Source organism: Triticum aestivum, chromosome 3B (assembly GCF_018294505.1).
Source record: "Triticum aestivum cultivar Chinese Spring chromosome 3B, IWGSC CS RefSeq v2.1, whole genome shotgun sequence".
NCBI classification, from domain to species: domain Eukaryota; kingdom Viridiplantae; phylum Streptophyta; class Magnoliopsida; order Poales; family Poaceae; genus Triticum; species Triticum aestivum.
In genome coordinates this window covers 445,963,214-445,987,923 of record NC_057801.1, presented here as the reverse complement: position 1 = coordinate 445,987,923, position 24,710 = coordinate 445,963,214, and the positions used below count along the sequence as shown (strand labels likewise).

At 49.5% G+C, this 24,710-nt stretch overlaps 3 protein-coding genes across 4 annotated transcripts; 1 reads left to right on the top strand and 2 right to left on the bottom strand.

Moving 5' to 3' along the window:
* The first annotated feature begins 4,694 nt into the window (after positions 1-4,694).
* On the top strand, positions 4,695-7,059 carry LOC123070280 (50S ribosomal protein L12-1, chloroplastic). Of its 2 annotated transcripts, none has more exons than XM_044493398.1 (2): positions 4,695-5,353; positions 5,688-6,100. In XM_044493398.1, exon 1 carries the CDS (start codon positions 4,817-4,819, stop codon positions 5,345-5,347), a length of 531 nt encoding a protein of 176 aa, XP_044349333.1. In that variant the 5' UTR covers positions 4,695-4,816; the 3' UTR covers positions 5,348-5,353; positions 5,688-6,100. The 2 variants fall into 2 exon arrangements, with proteins under 2 accessions (XP_044349333.1, XP_044349332.1); XM_044493397.1 differs by lacking the exon at positions 5,688-6,100 and adding an exon at positions 6,742-7,059 and having other exon boundaries at positions 4,699-5,353.
* A 1,218-nt stretch (positions 7,060-8,277) lies between these two features.
* Positions 8,278-11,117, bottom strand: LOC123070279 (iron-sulfur cluster assembly protein 1). The gene is made up of 3 exons (XM_044493395.1): positions 10,588-11,117; positions 9,569-9,623; positions 8,278-8,676 (listed from the first exon to the last, which is right to left on the bottom strand). Exons 1-3 carry the CDS (start codon positions 10,916-10,918, stop codon positions 8,529-8,531), a joined length of 534 nt encoding a protein of 177 aa, XP_044349330.1. The 5' UTR covers positions 10,919-11,117; the 3' UTR covers positions 8,278-8,528.
* Positions 11,118-18,210: 7,093 nt separating this feature from the next.
* On the bottom strand, positions 18,211-21,375 carry LOC123070278 (1,4-dihydroxy-2-naphthoyl-CoA synthase, peroxisomal). Its single transcript, XM_044493394.1, has 9 exons — positions 21,041-21,375; positions 20,767-20,889; positions 20,540-20,641; positions 20,335-20,373; positions 20,153-20,251; positions 19,313-19,360; positions 18,989-19,084; positions 18,726-18,848; positions 18,211-18,592 (listed from the first exon to the last, which is right to left on the bottom strand). Exons 1-9 carry the CDS (start codon positions 21,290-21,292, stop codon positions 18,476-18,478), a joined length of 999 nt encoding a protein of 332 aa, XP_044349329.1. The 5' UTR covers positions 21,293-21,375; the 3' UTR covers positions 18,211-18,475.
* Positions 21,376-24,710: the final 3,335 nt, after the last annotated feature.

Here is a 24,710-nt window from a genome sequence, read left to right as displayed (position 1 = left end):
ATAAACAATACTGCAGACCAAAGCAAAGATAAATTGTTCTTTGATAAAAAACAATATGTGCTAAAAACAAATTTGGATGGATATCACCTGATCCGTCTGGACGACAGTTTATCCGTATATAGGCTGTGTAGATGACTTCCGAGGATTTTTGACCATTATAATTTGACAAGAGGCCCTTCAGAATCATCCATTATAAACGCACAGTCGGGTGTTTGACTGATATCTTTGGCGTGAGAGAACTTCCCTTCCTCCAAAAGAGCCTTTGGATGTTGTCATTGTAATTTTCTCCAACGCTGGTTGGTACCGTGACAATTGAATCTTTGAAGGTGCTGTTGAAAGCTTTCCTCCGATGGTAGATCTAGAGAAGGAACTCATGCTCCACACCTCTGGCAGCAAACTCAGAAAAAAGAGATGCTCTTGAAACCTCTTCGCTGTTCTCACACTTGGGGCCAGTTCTTTTGGGCAATTCTACCAGAATTGACCCCCTCCCCAACTTCTCCTAGAATTGCCACTTAATACTTTTTTGCAATTCTTATCTAATTAGACCTTAACTAACTAGGAATTGTCAAAAAAGATGGAGTGGCAATTCTGGGAGAAGCTGGGGAGGGGGGTCAATTCTGGGAGAATTGCCCAAAAGAACTAGCCCTTGGAGTCAAAGGAGAAAAATTGAGCAGGTTGACCATACGCAAGCTGCACTCCTTTTCTCATCATCTCACCCAGCCTACAGAACTCGATGGATTTTTGTACTGCTTACAAAACTAAAAGGCCTTGCGCGCAGCCATGTCATACAATGCTTCAAGCACCTCCAGCAATTGTAGAGGCTCGTCAATGGCTGTGGCATTGAAAATCAGTAGGCCGGCTCAGCATGCACCCGCGGATATAGCAAGGGCGGTTCAATGCATGGCGATGAGGGCGGCGGCTCTGTAGTTGTAGGCCGGTTCACCGGTGGAGGCGGAGTCACGGTCGCAGCAGCGAGGCCAGGCATGGCTCGGAGTTGACTCGTCATAGAGGAGGCGGCTCGTCGGCGGCTTGCTCGCTGCGGGCAACTCGGTCACGAAGCAGAGGCCGGGTCATCAATGGGGAGATTCTTAGGAGGAGTCAGAGCCCGTGGACAATCTGCTCCCGTGTCGTAGAAAGATGCTTTGATCCATCTGACATATCATTAAACATCAATCTCCTTATTGATCTTCACAAATAGTGTCTGATCCATAGTCTCATCTTATGGCTCGATTGGGACTTGGCTTTGTGTGTTTTGGCGATTTGCTCTCATCGGACTCGGCAAACCAACACTGAACAAAAACCGGCGATTCTAACCATGCTGGTTTAATTACAGATCAAGAGTTAACACACCGGCAAAACAGGTCGTAGCGGAAAACGATGGTGCTGGCAATATGTGACTTGACTGCTTGCTCAGACAAATGGTGGTTGACTTTTCCTGAACTCAATCTCGTACTGCCAACTCCAAAATAATCAGCAAAATTTAGTTAACCTGTCCGATCCCAAATTATTTCATTGACCATGCCAGCTCTTCTCTGACAAATTCATGGGCTTCTCGATCCCTGAAGAGTTCCCTCCAAGAAGTCAACACCACCGTGCGCAGGCCCCACGGTGAGCACCAACTGTCATGGATTTGTCACGACAGATGTCCTAATGTGAGGACTTAGTCATGAGGCCAACACATCTATGTGGCAGCTTGAGAGGGGTTGATCGGAATCGAGAGACGCAACACAAGACAAGGGTTTAGACAGCTTTGGACCCCGGGAAACATCATCCGGTAATAACCCTATATGCTGTTTGTGGTTAGGTCTCATTATGCTCATGAGGGAGTCGCCGCGTAAACCGGCTCTCCTCCGATTGTGTCTAGCCTTGGAGATTATTCAACTTGTCCCTCTTGAGGGGCCCTGCCCCTCCTTATATAAATTGAAGGGGCGGGTTACACTAGTCCTAGTAGGATTAGGATTACTCTATTACAAGTGGAGTCCTAGTCTTGGTTCCTTTGTAAGGGAATATTTACATTCTCTTAAGCCGGCCCACCATAACATGAGCCGACCGTCTGGGCCTTAGGCCTTGTCGTCCGTCTGACCCGCCCGCCGGGTTACTAATGAGTCGCCAATATCGGGCGGGTTAACTGTGAGTCGCCAAGCTCCAGGCGGGTCACTAGTGAGTCACTAAGCTCCGGGCGGGTCATACATCCGGTCGGGTTACACCGCGGGGTATATCCCCGACACGCCCCCGGGATCTCATTTATCGCTGGTTTGGGCCGAAATAACAGCCGGCGAACCCGAGTCGAACCCAAGCGCCCGGGGTTAGCCTGGGGGCGCCGGCAAAATCAAAAAGGGTCGTGGGGCCACTCTGTCGGCGAGAGGAGGCCCTTTTCCCGTCGTTTCCTCCTGCTTTCCTCCCTCGGTTTCCCTCTCATTCTCCATTCCTCCTGCCAATCTTCTCCTCCTCCCCTCCCAGTCGGCCGCCATGCCGCCGAAGAAGTACGTGGCCCCCCACACCGTGACGGATGCCACCGCCGCCGTCACCCAGCCGAAGCAGAGGAAGCAGAGGGTGTCGCCGTCCAAGCCCCGGGGCATGTCTAACGCCGACTGGAGGGCAGAAGTTCAGTGCCGGGAGGCTGTCACCACCGACCGGCGGAACATGACGAACGCCAAGAAGGCACGGGACAGGACGGCGCTCGCGGCTGCAGCGGTGGCGGAGCAGGCGGAGCGCTCGGCCGAACAAGCCGAGGCGGCTCACGCGGGGATGATGAATCCACCCGGCAGCCACGGTCCGTATGCGTCCTGGAGCCAGCAAAGCATCGGGTCTCCGGCCGGCTTCTCGTTGTCGCCACAACCCTGGGGTTGCACGCCATTGCCGGGCTACGCCAACGGCGACGCACACGGCGGGTTCAACCCTAACATCACCTTTCCCCATGGTCACCCGGCCCAGCACACGCCCTCGCCTGCCTTCGCCGGCGTGCAGTACCCTCCGTACACCTACTCACCGCCGGCCTACGCAGCCTCCCCGATGCCATATCTCCGCCGTGGCGCGCTGCTCTTCTCACAAGACTCCTCGTCGCATCTCGGCGACACCGACATGAGGGAGGCCGGCATGGAGGACATCATCACGACCGGCTCGGCCGCCGCCGTCGCCTCCCTCGGGTTCACTGCCCAAGACGACACAATGGACCTCAACGGCGACATGGACGGTGAGCTCGACTACGGCGAGGAGGAGCCACGGGAGAAGGAGGAGGACGAGGATGAGGAGGAGCCGGCACCTGCTCCAGTGAGGAAAGGGAAGAAGAAGAAGAAGAAGCGGGTGGCCAGGACTGGCGAGCCGCGCATCAAGTGGGCGTCCAAGGAGGACGAGTGCCTTGCCGAAGCGTGGAAAGTCGTCTGCCTCGACCCGATCACCGGCATGAACCAGGGCATCGACACGTATTGGGAGCGCATCAAGGCCGAGTTCGACGAGCGCAAGCTCATCGACCCCTACTTCAAAGGCGTCTACGTGCAGCACGGGTCGAAGGCAATGGTGAACCATTGGGGGCTCATCCAAACGGCGTGCAACAAATGGCATGCAATCGTCGAGGAGATCGCGACTCGGCCGGAGAGCGGCGCCAGCATCGAGGATCGGGTATGGCACGCCGGTCTCTCCCTCTTCTTTTCACCGTGCGCGCGCCCGCCGACTGTTGTTCCTCGGCGCAGCTGGTGCGGATGTTCGCCATGTTTCGACAGGACAACAGCGGCCAAGATTTCAAGTAACTCCACGTCTTCAAGCAGATCCAGAAGTGCGAGAAGTGGGCGGATGCCAGGCGCACCTCGCCAAGGCGAAGGAGACGTACAAGCCGGACACGCCGACGCCGGGCGCGGTCAATGGGCGCCGGACGGCAACAAAGGGGCCAAGAAGGGGAAACACGCCGAGTCAGCCACCGTGCGTGTGCAAGAGTCCATCGAGCATTGCCTCGCCGACGCCCAGACCCGGGCCGCCCAGCTGGAAGAGAAAACCGAGGCGCGGTGGTCGGCGTTGAAGACGAACAGCGCCGTCAAGCTCGACCTGCTCCGGACCAATATCGCCACGAAGAAGAGGAACACCGACCTGGCTTTCCTGATAAGGGGCACGGACATGCTCCGGAGCGATGACGAGCGGCTCAAGGCGTGGTACCTGACGGAGCGTGGCCTCATCCTGAACCAAATGCCGCCGACCGCGGCGCCAACTCCCACGCCGACGCCGACGCCGCCACCAAGCCCGAGCGATGACGCCTCGACGACGCCCAGCACAGAAGCCGTGCCGATGCCGACCAGCCCTTGCACGCTGACTCCACCGACGCCGGAGGGCGACACCGCCGTTTGAGTTTGATGCAACGCGTTCGTCCTTTCTTTTGCACGCCGAACTTGTTATTTGATCGCCGAATCGTGGTAACGTGATCGCCGAACTGTGACGCTGATCGCCGTACTGGTGTTTTTTTTGGGAGTGGGAAACGGACCAAGTTTGAATTTGCGACGTTTTGGAGGCGGCACCTGAGGGTGTGGCTGGGACGTAGATCGCTCCCAGGGCCTAAAAATCGCCGGACGAGCGCCCTAAAGAGCGTGGGGGGGGGGGGGGGGGAGGGGGGAGGGGGGGCGCAAGTGGAGATGCTCTTAGTGGATCCCATTGGCTTTGCTCATCCAGCGTTGCGATTGCTAAGTAGAGTCCAGCCATTAGCCACTCACCAAGCTGATTATATAGATAGCACCGGTCGTCTATCCCCTCGCCTCATCTTATCCCCCTCCGTCCCCGCTTCCTCCTCCTCTTCCTCCCGCTCACTCCCGAACCGAAGCCTCAAGAGCTCCCAATGGCTTCCACCACGTTCTCCTCCGCCTTCTCCATCCTCTCTCTCCCCTCCTCCTCACCATCCCCCTCCGCATCGGCCCCCAGGACCCTCCCCGTCGCCAACCGCCGCCGCCGCGCCGTCGCCGTCGCCTCCACCGCCACTGAGTCCCCGAAGGTCCTTGAGCTCGGCGACGCCATTGCCGGGCTCACCCTTGAGGAGGCTCGCAACCTTGTCGACCATCTCCAAGAACGTCTTGGCGTCTCTGCCGCCTCCTTCGCTCCCGCTGCCGCGGTCGCGGCTCCCGCCGCGGCGGCGGCCGAGGAGGCACCGGTCGAGAAGACGGAGTTCGATGTGGTCATCGAGGAGGTGCCCAGCAGCGCGCGTATCGCAACCATCAAGGTTGTGCGCGCACTGACCAACCTGGCGCTAAAGGAGGCCAAGGATCTTATCGAGGGTCTCCCAAAGAAGCTCAAGGAGGCAGTGAGCAAGGACGAGGCCGAGGAGGCCAAGAAGCAGCTCGAGGGAGTCGGCGCCAAGGTTTCCATAGCGTGAGACTAGGTATACTAGGCTCCTTTTTCTCCCATTACATTTTATGTTTCATATCAATCTTTTGTATTCCTCTTGTAATTGCCGTGGATTTTGTTTCATATGAGATTAGTGCGCGTGTGGAATTATTAGTTCATGTTCGTGTGTTGTATCCAATCTTGTATACTTACCGGATGTTGCATTATTTAGATTCCTAATGGGTACTATTGGTTTTGGATATGATACTGTCATGTTTGTAGAGATTGTGCATTGCCAGTTTTAGAGTTTTATTGGAGCAATAGAGCGGCATATCTCTCGTTTTGATTTTTGAGTCTGTAATAGCTCTCAGTTTATAATTGCCCATCAGATAATCTCTTGGAACATCAGATCTGTTATCAAGGATTGGAAGTATCTCCCGAGTAAAAGAAGAATCAGAAATAGTTCATACATCACACTGTATTTAGTCAAGGTCAATTCGGACTATAACTTCCGGGTGGGGTGTTGCTAATCATTACATTACATTACATTGTTCAACAATGCTACATCATATTGTTCTACATTGTTCAAGAATGCTACATGACATTTATCTCTCCAGGGTCTTACAGAATGGACAGTAATGTGAAAGTGTACCCTTTGTCCCCCACATGGAGCAATGTGTGTTTATGTTTATACTGTATCCACACTTAATAGCATGTACGGTCAGTATGTATAATGAATAATTGATAGGTGTGCTGTTGAGCATACCACTGATCACAGAAAATACTATACCAATTTATCTAACCTTGATTTGCCTACTGTTGTGGAAAACTTCAGGCTTCACACTGGATTGATGCCTCTCCGCATACTAAAACATCTTCCTGATATGTTTTTCTTTATTTTGAACAAGGAACCTAGTTATTTGTATTTCCACTGAGAAATTCATGATGTCGCTAGACCTTCTGAATTTTGAAGTATAATGCCAAACAAATGAACAATTTAAACTCTATGCTTTTTAGGCTGTACCTTTGCAGTCAGCTCAGCAGTGTGTAGAAGTTGTTTGTCTAAATTATCTTTCAGGTGGTATGTATTTACATATCACCCAAACCAAGATGTAGATGATCGATTCTTCCCACGGTATGACGTCGCTAAATCCTGGCGTAGTTTGTCCAACAATATTGTAATTTGTAAATAGATGTAACATTCATAGCTGGTGCACACGCTGGGATCTCAGTACCTTCTTGATGCAGGTTGATCGCTCGTCTCAGTTAGCTTGTTCTGAGAGTTAGCTCAATTTTAGTTCCCCATTTTTCAAAAATACTTGCGCTACATATAATTTGCCTTAAGACGAGAATTCATCCAGTGCTTCCTTCATTATTATATGATATTTACAGAATAAACCTCCATGTTCTTAGTTTGATATCATTTATCTCCCTTCTCTGCAGAACAATGTGAGCATTACATTGGGCATGGCATGTGAGTTTGGGTAGTAGAAGAACATGAACTCTCCATATGCAGATATATGTGTGGCGCTGAAACTGGGAAGTTCTCTGAAAATATTGTGTTTGTGTCTAGAGTATTTTGTTTTCCCGCGTGATTTGAATCTATCGAAGCCGCTGAAAGTTGTTTTATGCCCACTTTGTATTTCTGAATCTCTAGTTCTGCTTTCCAAAGTGTAATTGGGTGATGCTGTTGGCACCCTTGATGTTACCCATCCACAAGGATCAGTCAGGTAGGCCAACGGAAAGAGTTGCACTTTCGCCTCTCGCTTTGGTACGTGTATATTGGTAGGCATCACCCCATCAGCAATATTTGGCCGGAGAGACCTTGCAAACAAAGTACTCCCTCCGTTCCCAAATATAAGTCTTTCTAGAGATTCCAACAAGTGACTACATACGGAGCAAAATGAGTAAATCTATACTCTAAAATATGTCTACATACATCTGTATATTGTAGTCCATTTGAAATGTCTAAAAAGACTTATATTTAGAAACGGAGGGAGTGCATCTCATGTTACATCATTTAACTTGGACTTGACAAAGTTCACAAAAGATCGGACATAGCAAGTTTAATTGGACATATTGCAAATTTGCAAAAAATCATCCTACAATGGATTAGATAGAGCAAGGGGGCGTCGGACTCCACTTCATCACCGGTCCCTTCCCCTTGGGGTCTCTGGAGCAACAGTAGTATTCCGCGGTCGGAGGGGCATTATCGTCATACCACCTCATATCCACCCACACATAGGATGGTTTTGGGAGTGCTAGACAAACTCAGACATTGGGGTTGCATACGAAGGGTCTGATTAAGTGTCTTTTTTCAATCCAAGCGGACAACCCTATATCTGCCTCACATATGAAGTGTCTAGACGTTTGGAGTAGGGTCCGGTTGAGCGACTTTTTTCTGAACTGAGCCTCACATATGAAGTGAGTTTGGGGGTGCTAGACGGTCTAGACGTTCGGACTAGGGTCCGGTTGAATGGCTTTTTTGGGACTGAGCAGCCTAAACATTTAGGGATGGTTTGAGGGGTCCGGCTGTTGATCCCCTTTGCCTGACTATCCTAAAACAAGATACAGGTTATAACTATTCGCTATGCAAAAAAAATATAAGATATTTCCTCCGTTCCTAAATATAAGTCTTTGTAGAGATTTCATTATGAATCACATACGGATGTATATAGATGCATTTTAAGTATAGATTTATTCATTTTGCTTCATATGTAGTCCACCTAGTGAAATTTCTACAAAAACTTATATTTAGGAACGGAGGGAGTAGTTTAGAACACTAAAGTACACCTTCTGTTTGTGAAAGTGGGGATCATGGGTGCTCCTAAATTGGGCATTCCAGCCCCCTAGTGGGTTAACTGCCGCATGGAACACACATCTCCAGGAAGCAGCAGCCCTGAGCCTCTGATCGGCAACATGGCATCACACAGAAAAAACAAAGCGTATATTAGCAACATGCAGACAAGCTCAACAAAATAACCAGCAATATAGTACCGAATGTTTTTTGGAACGGGCAAATGACAAATTGTACATTACGACTTCCAAGCAGTTGCTATACATGCACAAATTTTCGTAGCAGCTGCTATACATGAACAACTTCTCCAAACATGAGAGCACATTTATTTCAAACTGTTCGTGTTCATCCTTATGATACATGCTACAACACTGGACTTTGTGAACATTGCACACCATTTCCCACCCTCATAGAACAGAAGCATATATCATGCTCATGCTTCGGCAGCCTTCTCTGCAGGGCTGTCTCCCAGCTTCGCCTTCTTTGATTCATAATCTTTCACGGCAGCTTTAATTGCATCTTCAGCAAGCATACTGCAATGGAGCTTTACTGGTGGAAGTGACAAGTGCTTTGCAATCTCACTGAAAACAGAGCATTGGAGCTTGTTATTGTTTTACAGGGCTTAATAGTTTTATTGAACATTAAACAGCATTCTGAAGACATCGAGTCATCAGCAGTCACATTGCAATCATAGCTAAAAGAAGGAAATGAGTTGATTAATCTGATGTGATTATAAGACCATGAGCTGCAGCTTTCCTCGGATGCAATTAGCATCAATATTAATTTGCAAATATACACAGCCAAACAATTATAGAGTTAACAGTCATATCAAGCCTCCGAACACAAAGACCAGCTTGTACCACTATGACAAGCTCATTAAACAATATACTCCCTCCAATCCATATGAATTGTCACTGCTCTTACTAAAGTTGTACTAAAGCAGCAGTATAAAGTTGTATTAAAGCAGCAACAATTAATATGGATAGGAGGGAGTAACATAAAGCAACACCAGCTCAATCAACAATCAAAACTAAGCCGAGTTATTAGCAACTCCAAAAGACCATGTTATTAGTAACTTGTAAAGACCATGACAGTGCAATGAAATGTTAGTAAGCAGATCTACAGCATGCAGGCTCGATGCATTCTCAAACATTTTTTCCTTCTCAAAATTCTTCAAAAGCAATCAAATGCCACAACATCAGCTTGAATACTAGACGGTTATTGTAAGATAATCAAGAGTCAATGAAGTATAGGCCCATCCAACCTCCCACATCTTAATTGCAAAGGAAACTATGTATCAGGACCTTTGCTACAGAGTTACCACAAGACGACTAGTAGATACGCCTGTTCAGTGAATGCAAAGTAAACAACAATACAAAAATGTTGAACAAAAGGACAACCCTAAATGTTTGGGAAAGACAGGAACACCCTTTTAAATAATTTAATGGATCAAGAATATCTGGCAGAACTTACGTGTTCTTGATACTCACTACTTCCTCCATTTGCTTTCCCTTCACCCATTCAGTAGCTGCAAGGACAATGGTAGGATCAAGAATTGACTTCGGCACTTAAGATTTGATAATATGGTTATCATACATCTTGCAGGGAAATAAGTATACATCAGAAAAATGAAAACGAACTGCCTCCACCCAATTCATAGACTATCAACTACTAGCAGCAATTATGTTGAGATATTTTTGTTTAGGGCCATGATCTACAAAAATAAGCAGTTTCAAATAATAATCGAACCTTTCAAAGGTGTCTGCTCAGCATTACAGAACACTCATTTCTAACTTGGATAAACAACTACCAGTTGTAGAAACTGAAAATGAACTAGGAGGCATCATTGTTCTATGAGATAATCATCCCTGTACAAACCAAGAAAAATCAGAAACTAAGAAGGCAAATAGATCGAAGACCACTTACACAAGCAATAGCATACTATCCACAAGCCAGACAAATGGACCCTACCCTAAGCAAATTCTTAAAATGAGCTGTGATCCATGCATGAACTTCCTATCATACAGCTTGTAGAATAGGTCTGCGAACCAAACTGAGCCAATTCAAATGCCACAAGCCAATTCAACAACCAGCAACTAAAATAGACCCAGAGAAAGAGCAATATCACAATCGATAACATTCGCACTACAGCTGCTACCTTTCTTCTAATCTAATCAGATTCGGCACCCACTAATCATCTCTTCTGTCGATGTTTCAGTCAGAATCATCCTTACAAACATCCTATCATCTAATAAGTAGGGATTTGATGATAGGCCATCGTAATTGGCCATGCCCAATCAAACTGCATCGATTACAAACAGGTAGAAAAAAAATCGCATCCTTATCCGCAGAAGCTAATCTAACAAATTATCTTCCTCGATACAATTCGCAGAAGCTAACCACCTCTAAATATTGCAACGAATATAATAGATTAAGTCGACGGCGGGAGAAAAGGTGGGGAAAGGGGGCGGGGGAGCGGTTTGAGGGCTCACCGACGGAGGACGAGGCGATTGCAGAGCCGCAGCCGAAGGTCTTGAAGCAGGCGTCGACGATCTTCCCGGTGCCTTCGTCGACACGGATCTGAAGCTTCATGACGTCGCCGCAGGCCGGCGCGCCGACCAGCCCGGTGCCGACGTTGGGGTCGTCCTTGTCGAAAGACCCGACGTTCCGCGGGTTGTTGTAGTGGTCCACCACCCGCTCGTGGTACGCCCTCGCCCCCGCCCCCGCCGCCGCCAGCCCCGGCGCAGCCCTCTCCCCGGCCCCCGGGCCGAGGAGCCGCCGGAGTCCGGGGGCGACGAGCCGGCTTCCTCCCGCGCGCAACATCGCCAACAAACTCGGGGGTGCCTCTGGATTCTTCTGGCGTTCTCCGGCTCCGGATGGGTTGTTTAACCTGGGGAAAGAGGGGAGGCAAATTTGTGGAGTTGTGGTTTCGACAGTTTATGCGGCCGCGGAAGTCGGAAGAGGTGGCGATCCGGTGCGCGGCAAGGGGCTAGGGCAAACCTGGCTCTCGGACTTGACTTGAGACGTGGCGTGCTATTTGTGGAGAAGACCTGGCCGTTGCTGTTTTGAGTGGTGGGTGTAGGAGATCCGCGCCGGTGAGAAGCGCAGGCCGCATGGATGGATAAACATCAGGCAGGCTGTGGGCCTTGGCTTTTCACTGGGCCTTAGGTCAACCAGCATCAAGCCCTAAAAAAAGTACAACCAGAATTAGTTTTTTCAAAAACTAATGTTTTCTCCACTCTCAGTAGGGTTTCTTCCTCCTCTCTGAGGCTTCAGCCGACATTATGATCTCTTTCCCTCCCATTCGGCGATCTCCTCGTGACTACGAGCTTAGACTAATTTTCCCGGGGGCCGGTCTTGTATCCCTGCCCAGTATTGGCTCGCTTTTTGCTTGGGAGTCAAAGGGTGTTTGGTTTCGTGCCCAGTTGATCAATCTTTGTCGGGCAAGGGAAAGTGATCCAAGATATCCTAGTGTAATCACGCACCACCTCCCTATGGGCTATGGAACAAACGAAAGCGTCAATTTTGTGACCATAACTCAAACAGGTCAAATATGGCAACCCGTAAGTGAAAAAAATCGCTCATCTGGGCCACTGGAACACACGATCTCTGACTAGTCAATTTTCTGACCAATCTGTGATAAAACATCCAATAGAGCACAAAATACCTCATTACTCATGCTGGTACGAAAGTCGGCTAGTGATAATGTTCATCACTAACGCGTGGTCAATGGTCGGCCAGTAATGCAGGGGTCGGTGCTATTTTGATCTGTAGTAGTGTTCGCACAAGGCCGGCATACTTACCCTCGCCTACTAATCTCTAACCACTTTGCTAAGTATACCCCTAGTAAGTTGATTTTTGAATTTAAACACAACATTATTTAATTTAGGCAGCATAAAATTCTCATGAACATTAGAAGTGGTCCCAACAAAAGAAATTTAAAGTACTTGGTTGCTTAATTTGCGTGCCCGAGCTTTAGTGACTGGTCCTTATTTTTTGGAACTTGAACATGTGTAGCGCCAGAGGCTCTAAGTGTAACAGTGATAGGTACTAGAGATGTCCTCATCACACTCGGAACTTCCTCAAATGTGTCATGCTTATGACACAATATGGGAAAGCTCCTGCTACTAAGCAGTCAAGGGGGCGTTACCTAGCCAAGTTCTTCTAAGAATATAATATGTGAGTCTTTTATATCGAATGCCCAAACCAGAAGAAAATACGGTTCACCTTGGTCTTAGAGCCCACATGTTCGTTACGTAAGATACCTTGCCACACACCCTCCTTGGTAAGAAGCTTAAATGACTAGTTACATAAGAGCGCAATATTTTCACATGTAGATCTTGAATCTCTTTGCTACACACCCTCTTCGGTAAGAACCTTAAATAACCAGTCACTTAAGAGCACCATACTTTTGCCACCTAGATTTTGAATTTATAAGCCATCTCGATCTTTTGTGCAGCATATGGCACTCCATTAATGAGCCAATGTTTCTTTTTTCCATTGCCAATATCAAAAAAATTATCCTGAAGTAATCCATCTTTTGTAGTACCTCTTTTGGCATTTGGAAGAAGGACACCATGTATACATGTTGGCAGACACATAACTGGTAAGGGCGAGGGATTTCATTTCCAACTGTTTAGTTGCTTTTCTGTTCTTTCTCCAACATATACTTCCAGTATGGGACCGGTGGGCCTGCTGGCTCGCAGGGGCCTGATCATGGGGCCAAGGGTGGCCAACCCATCGGTGGCTCGGGCCGCGCTATGGATGTTGATATGGCCGGACAGGATGCAGAGCCTGAGGATAGCCTGCCAGACACGTCTATTGACACAGAGACTGGGAACCAGCTGGGCATTCAAGAACTGGCGCTTGACGAAGGGAAGGAGCCCGCGATGCCTGGGACTCTGGTGATTGCGGACACGGCTGGGAGCAGCCCGCCCACGTCCCGTGCCTTAGTGGGGGCTTTCAGCCTGGTGGGCTCGGCGCCGCTGCCTGTTGCTGGCCGCCTTGATGTGGCTGGCGGCCCAGCCTCCCCCCGCCTGCTTGGTTCTGACTTGGGTGTGGTGCTCAACGAGCCTGCTGTTGCCACCCCTCTGTCTAGCCGTCGCAGCTCGGGGGGATCCGGTCGTGCCCCCAAGAAGTCGGACGGGCGGAAGCCCTCTGCCAAGCTTGCCACGCTGGCGCTCCCGTCTCCTGTGGCGCCGACCGTGGTGGATCTTCAGGCGGCGTTGGGCTCTGCGGGCACGGCGGCCAAGGCGCGCCGCTCTCGGGCTTCCCCGGTCCCCCAGCGTGCCCCCAGCGCTCGGGCCAAGGCGGCGTTGGGCGATCTGTCTTCCCTGGAGAGTGCGCAACTTCGTCTGGCGGATAAGAACATGGAGATCTCAGGTAACCCTCCCCCCTCTTTTAAGATTCTGAACGCTTTCACCGATCCTCAACTAGCTACGATCTTAGACGACAGCGGTTTCGAATTAGGCGAAGACCGTGGTGAGCTTGTGTCTCTTATCCGTGCTCGCGAGGAGGCTCAAGCGGCTCTGGCTGAAGCGGCTGCTGCGGCCAGGGCCAGTGAAGCCGAGGACACGACGCTGGGGATCCCTGCCACTCCTGTGTCTTCGGATTCCCCCTCCCTGCTTGTCCTGTTGGCGGGTGCTGCTGCAACCAGGGAGGTTGCCGCAGCGCCTACGACTAGCCGTGCCCAGGCTTAGAAACGTGTGGCTAAGCCGGTGACCTCCAGAGGGGTTCGCCTCCGCAACCGCATTATCTGATGCGTTACATCTTCTGGAACATCCGGGGTTGCGGGCACTCGGGACGTCACACGCAACTTAGGGAGTATATTGCTCGTGAAAGTATCGACGTCGTAGCTCTTCAAGAAACTATCAAGGCGGCCTTTACTTTTCGCGATCTTTCGGCTTATGATCCTCTGCATCGTTTCATGTGGGGTTGGGTCCCTTCCGTTGGTCATTCGGGTGGTCTTCTCTTGGGATGTAATTCTGATGTGTGTGATATTGTAACCTGGGATGTTGGTTCTTTTTTCATTGCTGTTACGATTAAGCATAGAATCTCGCTCGCCTCCTGGGCGATTGTCTGTGTCTACGGCCCGGCCGATCACACGCGCTCGGCTGATTTCCTGAGCGAAATCCAAGTCTTGGTTGGGGCCAAGCAAGCTGCTAACATCCCCATTGTTCTAGGGGGTGATTTTAACCTTATTCGTTCGAGCGCAGACAAAACTAATGGCAACATTGACTGGACTAGGATCTCCGTTTTCAACAATGCCATTGCGGCCTGCGCCTTACGTGAGCTCGCTAGGACTGGGGCAGATATACTTGGACCAATAAACAACTCAATCCAATCCGTAGTGTCCTCGATCGTGTGTTCGTCTTGGCTGACTGGGAGATGATCTTTCCCATGTGCACCTTGGTCGCGGAAACTCGCATTGGCTCTGACCATGTTCCGCTGATCCTGGCCTCTGGGGAGGATAGGATCAAGCGTAGCAAGCGTTTCTACTTCGAACCAGGGTGGTTTGAGGTAGAGGGCTTCATTCCGTTGCTCCTCGCTCGCTGGGAGCTTGTCAGGACTGCGTGTGGCTGCTCCAGGGGCCCCCTAGACACTTGGATTGCGGCTGCCGGTGCCTTGCGTGGCTTCCTTCGTGGGTGGGGAGCAAACCATGGTAGCGAGGCAAAGCGAGCTAGGGAAGCTCTTATCGAGGAAATTAAAGCTCTCGATATCCAGGCAGACTCCAGTTCCTTTTCGGAGGCTGGGTGGGCTTGCCGTTACGCCCTCGAAAACCAAGTCTTGGCCATCCTCAGGGAAGAGGAGGAATACTGGCGCCGTAGGGGCGGCGTCAAGTGGGTCACCAAGGGGGATGCTAACACATGATACTTCCACGCCTTCGCCAATGGCCGTAAAAGGAAATGTTCGATCCTGAGACTGCAATCGGACCAGGGGTTTTTGGTTAGCCAGGCCGATATCTCGAGACATATATACGATTTTTTCCTTTCCCTCCTGGGAACGGCGGAAGGGAAGGTTTTGCGTCTGTGTGAGGACTTCTGGGGGGAAGAATCACAGGTCACACAAGCCGATAACGATGGTCTTGCTTTATCCTTCTCCACTCAGGAGATCGACGATGCGCTAGGCTCAATGAAGACCGATACAGCGCCTGGGCCTGATGGCTGGCTGGTGATCTTCTTTAGGCGGTTCTGGCCGGCGCTCAAGGACTTGTTTTACGACATCATCAACGGGTTTGCGTTGGGCACGGTCGACATCTCGCGCCTTAACTACGGTGTCATCAGTCTCATCCCTAAAGTGAAGGGGGCCGATTCGATTAAGCAATACCGGCCTATCACTCTTATTAACGTCCCTTTCAAGATCTACTCCAAGGCTTACACCACGCGTCTTGCCCTGGTTGCTCAACGTGTGATCGACCGTAGCCAGTCCGGTTTCCTCAAAGGCCGTAACATCCTGGAAGGCCCGGTGGTTTTGCAAGAGATCGTCCACGAGCTTAAGCGCACACGCCATCCGGCCGTGCTTTTTAAGCTCGATTTCGAGAAAGCTTACGACCGAGTGAACTGGGAGTTCATTCATGAAGTACTCACTCGGAAGGGATTCGAGTCGGGTTTCATCCACCGCATTATGCATCTGGTTTCGGGGGGCCAGACAGCGATGTCGATTAACGGAGAAGTAGGGAACTTCTTCCGCAACAAGCGTGGGCTCAGACAAGGAGACCCCTCCTCGCCTTTAATCTTCAACTTTGTTGCCGATGCCCTCTCGGCCATGGTGAACAAGGCCAAGTCCGCTGGCCACATCCGAGGTGTTGTTCCTCACTTGTGCCCCGGAGGGATCACCCACCTCCAATACGCGGACGACACCTTGCTCCTCTTCGAGCCCGACGATAATAGTGTAGCCTCGATCAAGCTCATCCTTCTCGCTTTCGAGATCATTTCTGGCCTGAAGATTAACTTTGCAAAGAGCGAGGTGATTGCCATAGGGATGGACGATCACCAAGCCACCCGCATTGCCAACTTACTTAATTGCAAACTAGGGAGTTTCCCATTTAAGTACCTAGGCCTCCCCATTTCGGACAAACACATCTCGATCCTCGAATGGGAATCCTTATACGGCAAGGTGGCAAATCGGGTTAGTCCCTGGCGCGGCAGGTTCTTGTCCTCTGCGGCCAGGCTGATTCTGACTAATTCCAGCCTGTCTTCCCTACCCTTGTTTACTATGGGCATGTTCCTGCTGGCCGACGGTGTCCACGCCAAATTCGACACCCCCAGGTCTAAGTTCTTTTGGGAAGGAACTGGGAGCAAGAAGAAGTACCACCTAATCAAGTGGGCGGCGCTTTGCCGCCCTAAGAAATTCGGTGGCCTCGGGATCCTCAACTCCAAACTTATGAATGTGGCGCTTCTTGTCAAGTGGATCTGGAAACTCTCCCAGAACGATCAAGGGCTTTGGGCTGTTATCCTTCGTGCCAAATATTTTCCCGATGGAAATTTCCTTACCTCAAAGGCGAAGGGATCGCCTTTCTGGAATGGAATCCAGGCTGTTAAGCCTACCTTCACGTTAGGGGCCAAGTTCAGTGTTAAGAATGGGGAATCTACGCGGTTCTGGCTCGATCACTGGCTAGGGACGGAGCCTCTCTGGCAGAGTCACTTTGTCATATATCAACTGGCCACTAACGTCGATATTTTGGTGGCCGATGCGCTTAGATGCAACCCCCCTGCCATTTCCTTCAAAAGGCCACTCCTCACCCACGAACGCGCTAGCTGGGATGGGCTCCTAGCTAAGGTGCAGGGTTTCTCTCTTCTCCCTGAGAATGGTACGGTCTCATGGTCCCTCACGAGCTCAGGGAAGTTCTCGGTCCAATCCCTTTATAACAAGTTGACCGAGGGACCGACGCTCGACATAGCTAGGGGGTTATGGAAAGCATCCATCCCTTTGAAGATCAAAGTTTTCCTTTGGCAACTTTTTCGCGATCGCCTCCCTTCTTCTAACAACATTGCCATTAGACATGGCCCTTCGGATGGCTCTTGCGCGCTCTGTGGTCAGCATGAAGATGCCAACCACATCTTTTTAAAGTGCCATCTGGCCCGCTTTGCCTGGAGTGCCGTCCGTAAAGCTTTCGATCAGACTTGGAATCCCAATTCAGCTTCGGACCTTCGTAGGATCCTTCTTGCGCAGCGGGGTAGTTTCGGACGTGTGCTGTGGCGCTGCGTAGGGGCGCTGTGCTGGTCTCTTTGGTCCATCCGCAATAAGATGACAATCGAACACAAGTTCCCTAACCATCCTGCTGACATTATTTTCAAATGCCATGTGTTCCTACAGACATGGACTCCGTTGGGGAAACGGCGTGATGCAGATCGGATGCTGGAGGCCATGGAGCGGATCCGCATGATCCAGGTGGAAGCCCGTGCCTAAGTTGATGCTTTTGGAGCTATTTTGGCGCTTCATTTGTCTGGCTGCTTGTCGACCTACTAGTTTATGTTCACTTCCCAGGCTGCGGCCAGTTGCATGTTTCGTACTTTTGGCTTCGGCCTTTTTTCCTTTTAGTTTGTTATTCCTGTTTTGTACTCCTTGAGGATGTTGCCTGCTGGTGGGCTTTATTAATTTAAAGCCGGACGCATCGTGCGTCTTCGTTCTAAAAAAGTCCGCATGACAAAGCTTCCAATAATGGATCGGAATCCCCATGTACCTAATAGGAAACCGACCTCACTCGTAGCCAAACAATTTGGTGGACTAAGATTCAACTTCGTGAGCAGCACAAAGTAGAATAACTCACTTTTATGGGAAAAAAAATTTAAGCCTAAACTGCAAGCACTTCCGGTATCATCTAAATTTTATGTCAGTGGTGATGTGAACCTCATCCTGAGGCTGATTAGGCACAAACATGTAAGTGTAAAATTTAATGCACCAACCAGTTCACCTGAAAGTCCGAACTAATGGAGAAGCTTGGCCATTCCACATATACCCCTCCCCCCACCCACCCACCCACACACACACACGCAGGCACTCTTGCCTCAAATGCTGGCACTCTCGCATCCACGTTTGTGAATAGGGGTGAGCAAACGCAGTAGTCAATACCATGTAAAGTTTCATGCACCAACGATTCATCCAAAAATCCAAACTGATGGAGAACATTGGGCATTCCACATATACTTCAATAGTAAGTATATATTACATTGCAATGATATTCACAAATATGACATTTTCTTTCGTGTACACAACCTGCATTTCCAGCAACAGATTGTCAACAAAATTTTGGCACTTTGTAGATAACAACGTCCACACTATCCATGGGAGATGGCAAATGTGTGGGTTGTTCCTGCAAATCGAGGAGGGGAAGAGATCCAATAACATTTACTACAAGATGATGAAACCATCAAATGGAAGTCATGGTTTCCGGGTGAACTTTGAGAAATCAGGGCGTCGTCGTTCCATGTACGCATTTTTTCCTTCTTTGGCCTCTTCAGTACCGTAGAATATCAATGTCGCATTCCCGCCGAGCTCCTGTGGCACAAGTCCCGTTACATTATTAGGTACAAGGACATAGTATGTGTGTATGTGACATACAGGAACATCCCACCACCAGTTGAACAAGACCATGATTCGTTTGACTTTTTGACAATCCACAAATTAATACCTGAAGACCAGCATGACCATCATCAGCTGCATTGAGTGCAGATTTCAACACCCGAATGGCTGTGGGACTGTTCCTTAAGATTTGTCGGCACCATTTCACAGTTTCGTGTTCCAAATCAGCAAGCTGCATATGCAAAGGATATAACAGTACATGGTTGAAGCACCTTAGCTGGAGCATATTGCAACCTGCATCCTAGATGAAAATAGCAGACAACTGCCTAATAAGTAGTTTTATTTTCGGTAATCAATAATTCAGGCACTCACTGGTACGACTACATTGACGAGTCCCATTCTCTCTGCTTCTTCAGCGGCATAGAACCGTGACAGAAACCACATCTCGCGGGCTTTCTTTGGTCCAACCTGTCCACAAGAGATAAAATGAGATAGAAAGCACTGCTGCTATTTTCTAAAAGTGACCAAAATTGTTCCACGGTAGTAATGGTCGTGCTTGACGTAGAGTTCACTCCCCACTTGGCAGCTCTAGCGTGGGGCATAATTGCTGTATGTTCTTAACAAGAACAAAGAGAATGTGCATCTCAATTGATCACCAGTCAAACATGAAGCAAACAGATTAGTATGGTAGCTTACCAATCGAGACATGATGGAAGAGCCATAGCCAGCATCAAAGCTTCCAACCTGTCATGCAAATCACAGAGGAAAAATGTAAAGTAGGCTGCCTGTAAACTTTAAACTGGTAGTGTTTATAGAAAAAAAAGGAACAGGAAAAAAGAAGAAGAATCTGAAATCAATATGTTATACTTATGTTAACCTGTGAGCACGTATTTCTTAAATTTTAATGTTCCCTATTAAAGTAATACACCTTCAGGACAAAAGGAAATATAATCAAATTTGAATAGAGGAAGCCGTAGAAAAATGCGTGCATAACACCTGTTAGAGTGGCACACCAAGTCATTCTACATATATCACAAATTAAAATCTGATTATAAATCATTAAACGGGGCTTCAGTGAAGCAAAATAATTTATCTATTCATTTATTATACAACCAGGTTCATAAGTAAACGGTAACCACATTCAATAGCTTTGACTTCCCCGAGCAATTCAAGAATAAACTTCTGCATGTACGGTGCAGTTTTAGTTGAACTCAGAGTAAGATTACAAAAGGCTGGATTACTGATTTTTATCCAAATATGCTATTGTGAAGACAAAGTTGTCAGTCTTGACGTTGGTGTTTTTTTTACCGGAAATTGACGTTGGTTATGTTTTGTCAGAACTCACTAGAAGTCCACCGATGGTATCAGGGGTGCATAAAAAATCGTTGTACATGCTAAGATTGTGCGGAGAACTTCAAAAGGAGACTGCTCCTTCATGCAGGATTTAAAACTGGCAACAATATAATATAATATGTAAAATCTACAATTTTAATTTGCATACTAGGAAGCAAGAAGCAAGCTAGGACAGAGAAACACCTTTGGACCAGTCTGCCCAAATATCGCGTTGTCAGCTGCAATTGTTAGATCACACACCATGTGCAGAACATGTCCACCACCAACTGCATAACCAACAACCTGATAGCATACCCGACATGACAAATATGTTGGATGATAAAAGAAAACCGATTATGAAATAATAGCGAAGCCAATGCTCATACCATTGCTATAACTGGCTTTGGAAGGCGCCTAATTTGTACCTGGAAAAAATTTAGCTGATGTGCTCAGAATTTAAAATCATTTGATAAGAAATGACGCTGAACAGTACTACAACACTAACACCAATAGGCCATAGCATAACAATTCGTCTGTACTGTAAGCAAGTAGGTCACTGTGTGCAAAATGTCAGAGGAATGCATATCTGACCTGGAGGTCTAGAACGTTGAGCCGGCCAAAGCTATCAAAGTCAACATACCCATCAGAATCCCTCAAGGCTTGGTCGCCACCGCTACAGAATGCCTTGGATCCCTGTGCAGCAAAAAGATCAATATAAGATTCAGTCCACATCGATTCGTACATATACAACACACCATGACCAGAACTATAAAACGATAAAATTTTGTTGTTCCTCTAGAAGAAGGGGCAAGCCTTACCTTCCCTGTCAATATGACAACTCCGATCGAACCATCATCTCTAGCATCGTTGAAGGCACGCATCAGCTCTTTGACAGTCAGTGGTCTGAATGCGTTTCTCCTATCAGGACGGTTGATTGTGATCTTGAACAAGAAATGCAATAAGTCAAATCATTAAATACAATAATGTAGTGCTAGAATGGTGTGAATGTGACAATAAGCTTCGATTCGCCGGTCGGTGTTTACTTGGAACCCAAAATTTTACAGGGGTGTTGGTAGGAGAGAAATGTTTGACCTTGGCGATGCCCTCTCCGACGGACTTCTCGTAGATGATGTCGACGAATCCCTTTCCATCCTCGTCCGTTGCCGCGCGCCACTCAGGAGGCTCCGACGAGACATCGCCGTGTACGCGCCGGTAGCTATCTCCGGCGGGCGACGACGACGCAGCAGCGGGGGACGGCGCGAGGAGAGGGGCAGAGGCGAGCGGGAGGGAGGAGGGCAGGAGGTGAGCCGTGACGCGAGCTAGCCTCCTCTCCGCCGCGTCCATGCTGAGAGCCGAGAGGCAGGCGGGCGTGGCGCGCGGTGCGTTGTGCTCTGGTTGGTCGATTCCGTTTCCGGATGAGAGTGAGATTTTCGGGATGCGGACCGGGCCCACAGTGCCACGAGGGCTTTTTTTTTTTTTTTGAGAGCACGCGAAAAGCGTGCCTTACTTTTATAGAAGAGAGCAGAAAACAATGTACAAGAGACCTTGGGTGAATACAGGCAAACCCCCGAGGCAAACACCCCAACACACCCCCAAACTACTGCAAGCCTACTCTCTCACAAAACCCAGCGAAACGTCCTCCTCCTAGGCCGACCACCTTCCACTCCCGCAGCTCTCCAGTAATAGACCTCGCCAAATCCGGCGCATTAAGCTGCTGGTTAGTCTTATTAAAGACTCTCGCGTTACGCTGCTTCCATAGTGCCCAAATCACCGCAATCACCACCGTGTCAGAGCCCCTCTTGGCGTCACGGCTCCATCTTGCACGTTGTGCCAACCACCAATCCAAGAGTTGGTCCTGCACATCCGGAATGGTAGCCTGCAAGCCCAAAGCATCAAACATGAAATGCCACACCTCCCTAGCGTACACACACTGGACTAGTATGTGCTCTGCGTTATCTTCCTCTTCCAGACACGTAAAGCATGCAGAAGGACGATCTTGTAACCCATGCCTCGCTCTCCTATCCGAGGTCCAAATACGGTGTTGCACCGCCAACCAAGCAAAGATTTTGCACTTAAGCAAAGCCCAACTCTTCCAAATACAAGCTGCATAAGGCACCACAATTGCACCGAGACAAAGACGTTGATATGTCGACCGAGCAGTATAACGAACCGACGGATCAGCAGGCCGCGAAAAGGCATCCGGTCGCGAGACGTCCCGCTGGACCAAACTAATCGCGTGATTGAGATGGATGAGCTGCATGTGGTCACCAAAGCCGAGATCTCCAGATAAATCCCGCAGCCACCTCCCATTTTCCAATCCCTCCGCTACCGTTCTCTTGTTTACCGTCCTCGTATCCACCTTCAAAAGAATAGATGGTGCAATATCCTTCGCAGAGAAACCATGAATCCAACGGTCTCGCCAAAACAAAACCTTAGTGCCTTCCCCCATCGAGATGCATACCAGAGTATCAAACACTGCGCGGGCATCTCTGTCCTCCGTCATTGGCAGGCCTTGCCAAGGCCTTTCAGGGTCCGTTCTGCGTAGCCATTCCCAACTCACCCTCAGAGCTAGCCCTTGCAGCTGCAGGTTCCGAACGCCTAGGCCACCCAGATAAGTAGGTTTGCAAACCGCATCCCAAGCAATCAGACATTGCCCACCATGGGCCTTCTCCTTGCCAGCCCAAAAGAAACCTCTCATCCATTGTTCGATCTCTTCCAACACCCAAACAGGAGCCTCCGTAATCATGAAGTGATGAATTGGTTTAGCCGAAATTACCGATTTCACTAGCACCAGACGACCCGGCCGGTGAATCAATCCCCTTTGCCACGCCGGCGCAAAGCTCTTCGCTTGGTCCAACATAGGCTGCCACTCAGCCCTAGAAAGAGTCCTGATGGCCAATTGGAGCCCAAGATATCTGCATGGGAAAGCACCCATGCGGCATTGCAACACCGCCTCGACTCGATCTCTGTCCGCACTGTCCCCGTGTATCATAATCGCCAAGGATTTGTTGTAGTTCACCTTCAAACCCGATGCCTCCCCAAACACCGTAAGCACCGACCGGACGAGTGAGAGATCTAGGAGCCGAGGCTTGACAAATAAGGCCACGTCGTCGGCATAGATTGACACCGCTTGGTGAGGGGCAATGCCCGTGAAGGCACACAAGACACCCATGTTTGCAGCGCGAATCATCATCTTCGAGAGGACGTCCATGGCAATCACAAAAAGAAGAGGCGAAACTGGATCCCCTTGCCTTAAACCCTTGACGTGCACAAAGCTTCTTCCTGGCACTCCATTCACGATCACTTTCGTGCTTGCGGTCCTTAAGAGGATGGCAATCCACTGGCACCACTTGGTACCAAAACCCTTCCTACGCATTACCTCAAATAAGAACGGCCAGGCAAGGGAGTCGAAAGCTCGTGAGATATCCAACTTCAAGAACACTCTCGCATCCTTCCGAGCATGAATTTTCCTAGCGACTTGCCGGACCAAGAGGAAGTTATCGTGGAGGTGCCTCCCACAAATGAACGCCGACTGGTTCGATTCAACGATCTCCTTCATCCTTTTCCTCGCATGATTGTCAAGCATCTTGGCGAACAACTTGGCTGCGCTGTGGGTGAGGTTAATAGGCCTAAAATCTCCCACCTCCTCCGCCTCGGGTTTCTTTGGAATAAGCACGATGTGTGCTCGGTTTAATTTACCAAAACCCCGGCCATCTCCCACATATAACTTCATGAGGACTGCCATCACATCCCTCTTAATGATATGCCAGGCTTTCTGATAGAATGCCGTGATGAAACCATCCGGGCCCGGGGCCCGATCCGGCGGCATCTCTTGATCGTATTCCAAACCTCCTCTTCAGTAAACATCCCATCAAGCTCCGACAGGTCGGTTCCTTCCAATCCAAGAAAGTCTAAGTCCACTTTCGCCTCCCTTGCGTTTGCCTGCCCAAGCAGCCGCTCATACACCTCCGAGAAGATCTCCTCCTTCCTAACTTGATCCGTGATCAGCTCACCGTTATGTCTAATATGAGGTATAAAGTTCTTGCTCCTCCTTCCGTTAGCCACCGCTTGAAAAAGCTTTGTATTCACATCTCCTTCTTTAATCCATTTGAGCCTCTATCTTTGCCTCTCAATCGTATGTTGTAGGGAGGCCAGCCCTAGCAAAGAGTGTTTTAAAGTTCTCCTCAACCACCTCTCCAACCAAGACAGGGCCCTCGACTCCATCGCTTTATCCAGCCTCAGGATGACATAATTAGCAATGGCAATTTGGATCTTAATGTTCCCCGTCGTCCTTTGACCCCAAGCTTTCTCACCGGGCCAACTTCACCGTGCTAGCCTACTGCTGAGGTCATTGGGTGGCGAAGGGTTGAGAGGGCCGAAGGGAGGTAGTGGCGGTCCTTTTGGTCAAGTTTAGTCGGATCTGACCCTGATTGCAAAAAATAATGTGAACTAACCATTTTTCTACCGCTAGGGCCCGTGGCGGTAGGATTAAGCAGGCTACCGTCGTGGCCACCGGCGGTAGGTTGACGGCAGCCCCTGTCAACCAGTCGTCACTGGGCTGACGTGTCCTAACTGCCATACCGTCGTGAAAGACGGCAGTAGGGTGGCTAAAGCTACCGCTGCGAGGGGGGAGGGGAGGTAGGGTGTGGCGCGCCTGCATGCTCGACAGAGTTCTGTGAAAGAAAGCGGGACTATTTCTACGATAGGGTTTCACACCCTACCGCCACATCCAATGGCGGTAGGGTGTGTCAGGCGCGACCAA